This window comes from Lycium ferocissimum, unplaced genomic scaffold (genome assembly GCF_029784015.1).
Source record: "Lycium ferocissimum isolate CSIRO_LF1 unplaced genomic scaffold, AGI_CSIRO_Lferr_CH_V1 ctg3655, whole genome shotgun sequence".
In the NCBI taxonomy this organism is placed as follows: Eukaryota; Viridiplantae; Streptophyta; class Magnoliopsida; order Solanales; family Solanaceae; genus Lycium; species Lycium ferocissimum.
The window spans coordinates 1-13,541 of NW_026725453.1; the positions used below are offsets into that span (position 1 = coordinate 1).

The 13,541-nt window shown below is 38.7% G+C and overlaps 1 protein-coding gene across 1 annotated transcript; it reads left to right on the top strand.

The window, feature by feature from the left end:
- The first annotated feature begins 5,661 nt into the window (after positions 1–5,661).
- LOC132044116 (uncharacterized) lies at positions 5,662–11,637 on the top strand. The gene is made up of 10 exons (XM_059434605.1): positions 5,662–6,270; positions 6,429–6,566; positions 8,364–8,552; positions 9,424–9,561; positions 9,656–9,777; positions 9,862–9,994; positions 10,088–10,217; positions 10,305–10,384; positions 10,516–10,650; positions 10,952–11,637. Exons 1-10 carry the CDS (start codon positions 5,818–5,820, stop codon positions 11,180–11,182), a joined length of 1,749 nt encoding a protein of 582 aa, XP_059290588.1. The 5' UTR covers positions 5,662–5,817; the 3' UTR covers positions 11,183–11,637.
- The last annotated feature ends 1,904 nt before the right edge of the window (positions 11,638–13,541 follow it).

Sequence of the window (13,541 nt, forward strand, 5' to 3'; positions counted from 1 at the left end):
AGAAGACTATGAGCCCTTAGTCATGAATGGTCGTGCGAGATAAGAGATATGTTACGATTATGATAATTTTAATGACAAGCTAAGTCTAGAGATGCTATAGTCTATGATATGATGCTCATATTAAACTAGTGAAGCTATTCACATTTCATTGATGTTAATCAGTACATACACTCACCTTATGTTGTTCCTTCAAGGTGAGGCAGGATAGTTACGAATGCTCATAATGACATCGGGGGTTCACGACCTTACGTCACCCCGATAAAGTAAGATTATCTATGAGTCCCTATGCATGTATTGCTATAAGTATGTTACGATATGCACATTATGATAAGCATGAATGATAAGTATACTATGATGAGCATGACATGATGAGATTACACCGCGCGCCTAATTGGTCGGCAACACCGCAAGGCGGGCGTAAGCTATACACCACGGCCAAAACGGTACGGGCGTACACCACTAGCCGGGCGGCACGAGATGATACCCCGGACGCGGGAGGCCTGGACGCAGGCTAATGCTATTGCTAATGTTATTGATTATCACACCGCACCTATATGGTCGGGCAGTTATACACTTATACAGTTATACGCTTATACATTTATGCATATATGAGATGATGATGAGTATGGAAGTAAACCAGTATGTATGATGTCCTTTATGATTCAGTCAGTTACAGATTTCTCCTTATTGATGCCTCCTTATTTCATGGATATTTCAATATTGTTTATGCCTTAACATACTCAGTACAATATTCATACTGACGTCCCTTCTTCGGACGCTGTGTTCATATCCACAGGTAGACAGGGAGGTGATCCAGACTCACAGAGCTAGCACCGATTGACAGAGAGCACCCATCTTCCGGAGGTGCCGCAGATTATTCTTTTGGTACATACATATATGTATATCTTCATGATTGGGCATGGCGGGGTCCTGTCCCGTCCATGTGTCTAGTACTCTAGTAGAGGCTCGTAGATACGCAGTGTGGGTAGCATGGTCCCATAGTTGTATGTATATATGTTAGAACCCGTATTTCATGCATTGGAACAATCCGGATTAGTTATGATAAGTTAAGGACGAAACTATTCCGGGATGCAAAGTCGGGATTTTTGATCTTTGATTTTATTTTTGGACATAAGTTGTTCATGAATTTGTTGGTATGGAATAATTAGGAGAATTTGGGACCACAAGTGATAAAATTGGAAGTTGAAAAGTCCTCCATTTTCTATGGTTGGTCGTGTAAGTGTGGGTGTTGGCCCACACAATGTGTGGACAATTTTAATTGGTCCAACACATGGTGTGGGCCAATGGACAATTGTACACTTCAAATATTAGCAAAAGATGACCACTAGTCTTCATTTACATTTCAACACTTAGAAAAAACAAGAGAACAAGGTTGAAGAGCAAGAAGCTCTTACTAAGGGAGCCAAAAATCAACTCCCATTTCAAGCTCTTCCAAAATTATTTCCTTGATGTAAACCCACTATTTCGAGGTCCCTAAGTAGCGTGGACGTGTCGTCGGAGCGATCAACCCGCTAGTTTTCATCTTTGGAAACCCTAGCCTCTTGTGGAATTGAAGAGAAAAGGTAAGAATTGATTATGTTTTATGTGTTGTAGAGGTTGTATGTATGTTGTAGTATGTTAAAATGAAGGAAATTCATGAAATATGGCATGTTGAAGTGCGAGGTGGTAATGTAGTGTCGAGCCGCAAGTATGTGTGTGTTGTGTCGTGTTGTGTCGAAACTATGAATTAATGTCTAGTTAACACATTATGATCATTGTAAGGTGAAGAACGATTGAGAATCATCCATATATGTATATGTGTAGTGTTGGTCGAAATGGGTCATATTATATGACAATGAACGAATTAATATCGCTTAATGTTTTAGTCGTCGTCGTTATGAATCTTATGTTGGAAATGAATGTTTAATGACTCAAATTGATATTGTGATTGTTGCGGACTGATTTGGATATTATTGTACATTTAATGTAAAGTGTATATTGATGATAATAGTATTGTTAGAATGTGAATTCAGTGGATACAATCATGATTTGAAACGAGGAATGTGTAAAGTGAGGTTCTCGGGTTTGGGGGTCGGGTAGATTGGAGAAAATTTTGATTGTTGGAAATATTGTATGAATTGATTGGAATGTCTTTAAATATTGTTGGTATGGGTTCGGGTTAGTATTTGAATGTATAAGCGTCGATGTTGGCTTGAAGGTAAGCCGTCGAATGAATTTAGGAATGTTGTTAGATGATGAAAAAGAGAGCTATGATGTTGATTTGCCTTCGGATTGCTTTTTGTTGTTGCTAGGTTGGTTGTTGTTGTTCTTGTTGTTGATTTTGGCCGTAGTTAAATTCTCGGGGTGGCCTATTTACAGGGAAATGCCGCCCAAATTTCTCGTGAGAATTAAGGGCTAAATCGAATTAAATGCCCAAAATGCCTATAGCTAATGTTTGGCATATTATGAATTATTTGTAGACCTTGGGCAGCCCGAGGTGTAGGTCGAATTTAGCTTGAGCTTGGATTATATTGAGAGCGTTTGAGGTATGTAAAGCCACCTTTCTTTCCTTGGCATGCCTTAGTTAAAATAGGCTATGACACGAACTTCGAGGAAACTCTATCCCGCAATCCGAGCATGTCTATGATACGCATTTGTTTCTCGATATTCATATGTTGATGTAATGAAATATTGATCCTTATGTCCTTGGAACTACTAGTTTACCAAAGTTGCATGAAAGTTTGATTTCTAAAAGAAGTTATTCTTTAACGATTCAAAACTACGAACGCCCATAACTTTCACGTAAAAGCTCGGATTGCCTTGAGATTTTCGTAGAAGGTTGTATGATGTTAGACGAGTATGTTTTCCATAAGCGGGCCCACTTTCGGTCTACACTCGTCCGTGGGTCCCGCAACGTTCCTTTATGTGATTTCGACAACTTTTGAAAAAACGTTGTAATTATTATTCCGATTTCAATTATGACTATTTTACTTATCTTTTGTATTTATGACAATGATTTTATGCATATGATTCCTCACGACTCCGCTCGTGCATTTCGTTATATCTTTCGCCGAGTCCCGGGCCGGTTACGTGTCGCGCGCACTTTGTTATACTCCGGTGTTATGCCGTGTTACGGTTCACCGAGTTCCTCGGCCGAGGGCCGCGTTTCCGCTATATTCGTGTTATGCTGTGTATAGCGATATGTTGTGTATGACATGTGACGGGGATACGGAGATTTGAAACTTTCTGGTGTTATGCTGTGTTATGGCGCCATAGACAGGCGGGCGACCATATTTCCTGTGCCCTATGCATGATTGTATTTGAAAGTAAACATTTTGATATTTTTGGATATGTACTCACTTTCCATACTCCTGTTTCGATTATTACTCGTATTTCTTACCGTATTTTCTCTCGCTTTGCATACTCGCACATATTTCGTATCGACCCCCTTTCTTCGGGCCGCGTTTACGTCCCGCAGGGTACGACGCACGGCTTGCGATCCACCTGTTTAGGACACCCTCTTCTTCGGGAGTGCTTCCTCTTATTCCGAGCCATATTTTGGTATATATCCGTTCGTTGCATTTGTACATATTTGTTCGGGGCACGGCGGGGCCCCGTCCCGTCATATGATTCCGTTCGTTTAGAGGTCCGTGGACACGTACGTGGGTTACGCCCATTCCGTACGCTTGTGTTTGTATATATTATGTTCGGGAGATTCTATTAGCGTGGCGACCTCGTCGCTTGCATTTGTATATGTTTTTGGCCGTTACGCCATTTGATAGCCTTGTCGCTTTGATATATATGTAGTTGTGTTTGAGACGTGTTTGCGCGCTTGATATATTCCGAACGGCGTTTGATATTTATGTCTATATAAGTCATTTGTTTGCGACTCGGATTCGTGATTGTGTTTGGGTGCCCAATTCGGGTACTAGTCACGGCCCACGGGGTTGGGTCGTGACAATATATACTATTTTGATAGCCGAAAGGGCTTATGTTTATAAAAGTGATTATGTTGCAAATGACGATATTTCCATGGTTATGAGCATATAGCATGAATGAGAGCAGATAAGTAGCAGAAGGAGTGGTGTTTGGTGGTTAGCCCCGGATGCCCGTCGCGGCCCGTAGTTCGGGTCGTGACACATACTCAGTACAATGTTCGTACTGACGTCCGTTTTCTTTGGACGCTGTGTTCATGCCCACAGGTAGACAGGGAGGTGATCCGGACTCGTAGGAGCTATTAGCTGATTTGAGAGCACTCCTTTGTTCCGGAGGTGCCATTGACTTATTCTTTTGTGTATATACATGTATTTTGGGCATGACGGGGTCCTGTCCCGTCCCTATGTCTAGTACTCTAGTAGAGGCTCGTAGATGCGTATGTGTGGGTAGTATGGTCTCACGGTTTCTCCTCGTATGTATATGCATTATTTTGATTTTGATAGCCAAAGGGCTTATGTATATAAAGTAAATATGTTTCAAGTGAAAAATGGTTTTCCTACGATTTGAGTATAAGATCAATGAATGAATGCTTGATGTGTATAATGAGTAATAGAATGAGTGGTGCTCGGTGGTTAGCTCCGGGTACCCGTCATGGCCCCTAGCCGGGTCGTGACACATACTCAGTACACTATTCGTACTGACTCCCATATTATTTGAGGGGCTGCGTTCATGCCCACAGTTCGTATGTTATAGGACGGTCCGGCTCGGTAGGACTTCTCCCACGGTAGTCGGCGGCACCCGTTGGCTCCGGGGTCGTAGTTCATTTTTGGTATGCCATTTTGATTTGTAAATATTTGGGTATGATGGGCGCCCTGTCCCGTCCCCTTTACAGTTATACTCCACTAGAGGTGTGTAGACACATGTGTGTAGTTTGGGTGTTATGTAGCCATGACGGCTCCTGTTTGTTGTGTAGCATGTATAGCGATCTAGTTAGCTCGCGTTATTATTTTCCGTGCATGTATCTATATATATATATATATATGTGTGTGTGTGTACACAGATGGTTATGAGTTCTTGATATGGAGTTATGATGTCGTTCCTTGAGTTAGTATAGCTCATATATGGGCCACACCCTATGGTTCAGTAAGCCCAGGTACTAGAAGATGGGTGCTTGGTCATCCAGGGTCAGGCACTCGTCACGACTTGTACTTACGTACCATTTTAGAGCCGCGACACATCTGCATATTTGGATTAACACCATCTCATCCGCTTCCAACCCTTGGCCGCAATCCTTCTTGCCACTCTATCATTAAGAGAACACATGATTCTACCTTGATGTTTCACCGCATTATCTCCCCTTTTTCCAACTCTTCATGCTTCTTATACTTATCACTCGTCTTACTCTAATCTTCACTTATTAGGGATAGCTTAATCACCTATATACATAGAGTGCCACTTAGTCACAACAAGCATGCTCGATCTCATGGTCAGACGCTAATTTTTTTTTTTTAAAAGGTTCCGAGAAAAAAATAATTATCATGGTCAAACGGGTGCTTAAGTAACAATCTAAAAGTAGATGGAAAGGTAATTTAACCACTTATCTTTTTTGTTTTGAGAAAAGATAAGAGATTTTCCAAAAGCAAATTTAAAGGGTAGGAAATGATAGGCATCATTCAATATTGACGGATGGTTTCACATTAGAAAAAATGGCAATGCGTAATTTTCTGAAACACGGAACCCTATGTTTACTGAGTCAACTCCCTTTATATACCCTCGTCTCCGACATCACGCTCCTCTCTCTCGCTGCTCCCCAAATTCCGATCTAATTTTCTCCTCGTTTCTCTACCACTTTTAACAGAGAAAAGAAGATAACAATCCATCATGGAAGATAAATCCATTGCATTCGAATCCGAGCCAATTCACACCGATAACAGTCACGGATGGCAAAAGGTGACATACGTGAAGAAACAGAAGAAAAGGCAGCAAAAATCATCGGATTCAGGCAAGGTAATCACCAATGGATCTGGCGCAGATAGTGTGTTTAAGTCGCTTGAGAAGCATTCCGATGAACGCCGCAAGAAAATTGCGTCTCAGACGGCTGCGATGTATTCCCTTGACGATGCTCCTGTTAGATCGGCGCTGAGACACCGATCCGACGGTGAGGATGAGGACAGCGATGCTGAAGGTGCTGCTGCTAGAGGTGGTGTTGGTGCTAAGAATGGGGAGAAGAAGAAGGAGAAGGTTAAAAAGCCCCAGAAGCCGAAAGTTACTGTGGTTGAAGCTGCTGTTAAGATCGATGCAGCTGATCTAGCTGCCTTTCTCGCTGATATAACTGTAAGACTAAATCTACATCTATTTCCGCATCTTTAAAATAAAAATAAAAATTGGGGTAGAGGATTGAGGAATCGAAGACGAAGATTCCGCTTTTGTCGTTTTGTTTTTCGATTCCAAAAAGGCACGTCTTGACTTTTTCTATCCATTTTCATATGAAGGTATCGTATGAATCTCAGCAAGAAATACAATTGATGCGATTTGCGGATTACTTTGGACGAGCATTTTCGGCAGTAGCTGCTTCTCAATTTCCCTGGTTAAAATTATTTAGGGAGTCCACCATCACTAAAATTGCAGATGTGAGTTTCCTTCACTTTTCAAAATTTGACAACTTTTGTGAGAAAAAGGTTTTTTTTTTTTTTTGCCACATTGTTATGTTGTGTCCTTTGAATAAATGTTTTGATCTGCATTGTGATGTATGGAGATACTCAGTATTCTAAGTGAAAGCGCTCCGTCTCTAAATGTTGAAATTATTAGCACTAATAATATCCATGTAATACAACTTTCACTAGCTTTAAGACTTCATTGTATTGATCAAATCAAACTTATATATTAATTTATTTACATCAATTTAGGTTTTCAACTATTAGTTTAATATATATCTTCCAAAACTGCTTACTAAATTTTAATATCTTGAACTACCCACAATGGTGTGGCCTAACAGTTCATGGAAATTTGGAAAGAGACTAGTATCCCGACTTAAGCAAAAAGTTAAATCATTTCGTCCAATCTACCTAAAATTTTGTGGATAGAGTTACCCATTACTTGTACTAGTGGAGGATGCACGCGTTTGCAATAAATTTTCAAATATGAAAAATAAACTGCAACCACAAATATAAAGAGATTTTATTGATGAATATATGTGAGTATAATTCTTCCCTCCGAATTTTGCTCCTAATTCGAGGGTCTTTAGTAACGTATTTCTCGAACGTAGGATGACCTCCTTGTGATGTATTTGATCTCCAAGAACGTCCGGTTGTTTGATAAAGGCAGTATTTGATGCCTTGATCTCTTCGTGAACATCCTAGGTATTTATGGGATTTTCGATATGTGTCTTTGTCTCTTTGGAAATATCCCTAGAGTTTATGGGATATTCGAGATTTCAATCTGTTGGTGAATACCCATGAGTTTATGGAATATTCAAAAATTTTTTTAAAAAAAGAAGAAGATGAAAGAAACCCTAACAGATATTGGACTCATCTTGTATAGTCCCACAAAATTTCGATGTCTACAGCACGTATGGTACAATAGTCGAAGTGCGGCAACTTAGCCTCGAAACCACCATTATTGAATGAATACTCTAATATCATAAGTTCTGAACCCAGTCAGAGGGTGTTGTGGAAAAATATAAGTATTCAATTATTAACAGGGTATTGTGGAAAAAAATAGTAATTTGTAACTGATTCTTGATCATGCAGTGACGTTATAGGTTGTAAGACCATTGAATTTGCGGGGTGATTGTAATTTTCGGTCTCCAGTGTTGTGTGATAGTTTCACAGGGTGTTGTGGAAAAAAGTAGTAGTTTGTAACATTTGGCTCTTTATTAACATTACATTGAATTTGCTAATTCATTGATCATTACATTGTATTATATACTTACTGTAAGCTTTGATTTCTCCAGTCATTGGTCCATGAATTTTTGTCGTTAATCTTGATTGTTGCCAAGTGAAGTGACATACTATCTTTCATGAAGTTTATGGTCATTCACTCATGTAACACCATTTAGGGGCTGAGAGCATTCCGCATTCTTGATGGATCTAAACGCAGGGAGTTTTACTAATATTTATGTTATCTTCGTTGGTCATCTAGTTGTCAGTCAATTTATATCTCTCCCTTAGATCGACACTCAATACATGATGGATGAGCAAATATGACTTGCTTCTTAGATCCATGAATGTGGTTACTCTCAGTGGATGATTAACTGAGAACATGATTTGTGTACGATGTACATATGTGATGAATGGTTTACTATATGTATCTTTTTGTGTTTAGATATGCTGTTTTAAGTCTTTGTGCACAGAGTGATAGTTGCTTTCAAATATTTAGTTGGCACCATATGTGACTGAAAGAGTAATAACTTGATTTACAACAAACAGGTTCCTGTCTCACATCTTCCTGAACCAGTTTATAAAACTTCAGTGTACTGGATCAACCAACGCTCTTTTGAGGCTCTTGGATCATTTGTGCTGTGGGGACTGGACTGTATTCTTGCGGACTTAGCAGCCCAACTAGCAGGTTCTAAGGGCTCCAAGAAAAGTGGTCAACAAACATCGTCAAAATCTCAGGTATCCCCAGAGATTTTCTTTCAATTATATCTTGAACTTTGCTATTACATATAGAGTCTTTCAGTTTGTATATGGATGAGTCCTTTTGTGTTTATGTGTCCCTGTATAAAAGCAGAAGCCTTCAGGCATTCGGAAAGGGATGCATCTATTTATATTTCTTTGTCTTGTGGGATTAAGTAGCAACTGGTAAAGCGGAAAAGGGAAATCCTGAGAGGAAAGGGAAGAGGAAAAGATCTAATCAGTTTAGTGAGAGTACTAGGAATGCTACATCTAGTCTCCATTTCACTATAAGTTATAGAGCTAGGCAGAGCCAAATGGGGTAAAATAGGGAGGGGAGAGAATAAATTTACTTCGCCTTAAAATGTGAATAAGACTCTCAAGGTCATACAAATTTAGCGTTACAGTGAAGAGAAGTCAGTTGCACTGTTATCTGATTACTATATTTTTGATAAAGTTATTTAATTTGTCCCTTGTAAATCTTTGATTCGCCCTTTCTTCAATGGACTTATGTGACGGGTGTTCTTATCACTTATGTATAGTCTTTCTCAATTGAGATTTTGTCACATAAGGATGAAATTGATTAAACCAAGCACTCTAGCGGTAAATGAAAGAATCACTGCAGCTAGTTTTTAGATTGACAGGGGATGAATTATTTAATGATGCCAAAACCAAAACAAGATTCCCGAATTGACATTATAGTTGAACTTAAGTAAGTCGTAGGTAAGATTAACAAGCCCATACGCTCACAATAACAGAGTTCAATTTCTTCGGCATAATTATTGTAATCAACTCAATTGTCATAACATGCTTTGTTTGCATAATATCCTGACATCCTGAGCTGATACTTGTGCTACAAATTACTAAATTGCAGGTTGCCATGTTTTTGGTTTTGGCAATGGTACTACGACGAAAGCCTGATGTTTTAATCAACATACTCCCGACACTTCGGGAAAGCCCAAAGTATCAAGGGCAAGACAAACTTACAGTTATTGCATGGATGATAGTCCAGGTGATGCAGAGCTATAATGTTTATTAGAACTACTCTTTATTTCTTCTCCACCTTACATTGGCCTTTTAACATCAAAACGGATACTCTGGTACAGGCCTGTCAGGGAGATCTCTGCGTTGGATTGTACTTGTGGGCACATCATACCTTGGCTTTAGTTGGCGGAAAATCAGGATCCAATCCGCAGACTAGGGACTTGATTTTGCAGGTGGTAGAAAGGTCTGTAACTTTTGATTGCACCTCCTGATTGCACTTTTGTCTGCTTGCACCATGATGCGAGCTAATTCTTTTTTGTAATTTCAGGATTCTCTCTGCACCAAAAGCTCGTACCATTCTAGTAAATGGGGCTGTTAGGAAGGGAGAGCGTCTGATGCCACCTTCAGCCCTTGACCTGCTTCTACGAGTGACTTTCCCTGCTCCTTCTGTGCGAGTCAAGGTGTGATTGAGTGCTTGTCTGACTTCTATTCCTATTTGTAGTGATCAGGTGTATTTTGCTCTTCCAATAGTTTCTTGATTATTTCAATTTCAGGCAACTGAAAGGTTTGAGGCAGTATATCCCACTCTTAAGGAGGTTGCCCTTGCTGGTTCCCCAGGAAGCAAAGCAACGAAGCAAGTTTCACAACAGATACTTCTACTAACTTTAAAAGCAGTTGCTGGAGGTATGTCTTTTACTTGAACTGATTTCTCAGGGATTTTTAGATTTTAGAGTGGCTGGTATGCAAGGTTTACCCTTGGCTGTTCTGCAGGCAATCCAGAACTATCTCGAGAGGCAACTAACATATTCAACTGGTGTTTGACCCAGAGCACTGACTGTTATAAGCAGTGGGTATGAACTATACAAATACTTTGCTTTTTGTCAAGTCGTGTGCGTAGCATTTTTGCAAAATATATAGGAGTGAAGTTATTCAGATTATCTATCCTAATCCAGCTTTTTTGGTCTTCATTTTTTCTGAACAGGACAAGATTTACCTGGATAACATAGAAGCAAGTGTTGCAGTGTTGAGAAAGCTCACTGAGGAGTGGAAAGAGTTATCGAGGAGACAGTCTTCTCTTGAGGCTTTGAAGGAGACTCTCAAGAGCTTCAGACAAAAGGTAGTTTCTGTATTTTGTTGCTTGATTTTTCGGTTTCTTTTCTTGGGCTGGGGGTCTGAATCCTACTTGAGGATTTTGTTAGTTATAGATTTTCTGTCCCAGCAGCAACTGTCCTTCTACTTAGTCCCAGCACTAGCAGAATAAATGGGCTATCTGATAGTGGCAAGTTGATGGCTGGTATTTATTCCGGCAGGTTGGTGGTTGGAGGGGTTATATCTGCTTGCCACAGTAGTTGCTAATTTTACATTTGCTCCAAACTCATACCAGTCAATGACTATTTTTTTCTCGCCTTTGCTTGTAGAATGAGAAATCATTAACTGGTGGAGTGGATGCTCACCAGTCAGACTTCAGAGATGCAGACAAGTACTGTAAAATGTTGTTAGCAAGGCTGTCTCGTGGACATGGATGTCTGAAAGGCATTGGGGTTGTTCTTTTGACTGTGGCCGTGGGAGGTGCTATTGTGTCACAGAACTTGGAGGACTGGGATTGGAACGAGTTTTCAGTTTTGCTCAATGCCCCACAGTCCTCCTAAGTAATCTTCACCAAATGAATCGGACATGGAGTGTTCTTTTTTAACAATTCATGGTCTCAGCAGCAAATGAAATTGGTTCACTAAACTTTAATAACTTTGGAGAAACAGGCAGCTACATGAAACGCCAGTCTTGTTGGATACTGAACCGGAACTTGGAGAAATAGGGATATTTATTTTCCAGAAAAGTATTGAGTCACGTTTAATTCACTGAGTCTTGTTTTGACCTGTGTATTAGTTTAAGCAGTAGGCATCTTAGATGTTATTCAGTTTTCAACATCTTTCAGTTCAAGAAAATTGATTATTACCAGAATACAGATGTAATTTCTAGGGATATGATAGAATCCAAAAAGGATTCAATCCCTGCAAAAATATTTTTTAGGGGTCGAGTATTTGAACTTATTTGAATGTGAGTGAGCTTACAGTTTTAATTTATTTATATTGGCTTTGTCGATAAACTGCTCATCAGGATGTCTTTGCTTACTACTTTCAAAAGTACGACAGTTTTCAATTTTGTCCTATAGAACTTTTTCTTGCTTTCTGTAGAAAGTTGATAATTTATTTGCACTTTTCTTATACCCAAGGGGTCGTTCAGTGCATAGTATAAGTTGGGATATCTCAATAATAATTATTTGTATAATGTTTGGTAGCAGGATAAATTTATACTTTCTATCAAATAGAGTATAATAAAATAAAGCATAATTTTAAGGATGGGATATCCTATCTTATCCCACTAACCTTGGGATTATTTTATTTCATCTCCCAGATGGGATATATTAGTCCCGGGACTATAATGGGATATTCCAGTATTAGTTTTGGGCTTCATTTTATACGTTGTTTGGTACAAGATATAAAATTATCCTGGGATAGATATACCTTGTACCAAAAAGAGTATAAAATTAATACCAAATTTAATAGTGGGATATCCCATCTTATCTCGCATACCAAACGACCCCTAAGATGAAAAGGTACTATTCAATTGTTCTGCTCTACTAAAAATGTGTTAATGAATCGTCTTGAAAAGGTGTTACTATATTATATTTTATATATATACGGAAAAGGCTCAAACATGCCATCCAACTATCGGAAATGACTCATTTATGCCACTCGTCAATAGTTTGGCTCATTTATGCCATTGAACTATAGGAAATGACTCATTTATGCCATCGAACTATAGGAAATGGCTCATTTATGCCACTCATCAATAGTTTGACTCATTTATGCCATCGTTCGTTACCAAAATGACTCATCCATGTCATTTTTTATTAACGCCGGTTTTATAATACCAGATATGATACGTGGCCTCCAATTAGAGGTCTACGTCCTTTAATTAAACCAGCCTAATTTTAAATACCAAATTAATAAAATATCCGATCCATACACCTTACCCACCCACAACCATAATCTAGTTGGAGGCCACGTGTCATACATGGTATTGTAAAACCAGTTTTAATGAAATATGGCATGGATGAGTCATTTTTATGAACGGGCGATGGCATAAATGAGTCAAACTATTGATGAGTGGATAAATGAGCCATTTCTATAGTTTGATGGCATAAATGAGCCATTTCCTATAGTTCGATGGCATAAATGAGCCAAACTATTGACGAGTGGCATAAATGAGCCATTTCCCATAGTTAAATGGCATATTTGAGCCTTTCCCGATATATATATATATATATTACTATTATATATAAGAGGGAATGTGAGGACTTTTGTAGTCCTCACAATAATTTCCCAAATTTTTAAAAACTTTTTCATTAATTACTTTTATGTCCTAATTTTATTTATTTAAGTCAATTTTTTTTGTTTTTTGTTTTTAAAGTCTACTTTTCAAAAACTATCGAGCACGGGGACTTTTGTAGTCCTTACAATAATTTTCAAATTTTTTTAAAACTTTTTAATTAATTACTTTTAGGTCCTAATCTTATTTATTTATGTCAATTTTTTTGTTTTTGTTTTTAAAGTCTACTTTTCAAAAGCTATCGAACCTCCTACCTCATTTTTCACGTTCTTTGATTTTCCGATTAGTGCTCGATATCCGCATTTCCGAGCCCAATTAATCCAGATAATTCGCCGTATCGCGCCTATTCTGGGGGAGCGCTTCCTCCAAAGATTTTTTTCCATATCCATGTTCGAACCCCTAATCCCTAATTAAGAGAGGAGCAGCTCCATCCGCTGCACAAGTTAAATTATGTATTTGTCTTAAAAGTTCATTAACTATGTATAGATTATTTATTTAGAATTAAATAACTTCAGAAAATTAGGATACATAAGTTATAATGTCAAATTCTGGTTCCAAATTTGATTTGAATTAAATAATTTCATCAAAATGGAAGTTAAAATATTAAAGGAGTGGAAT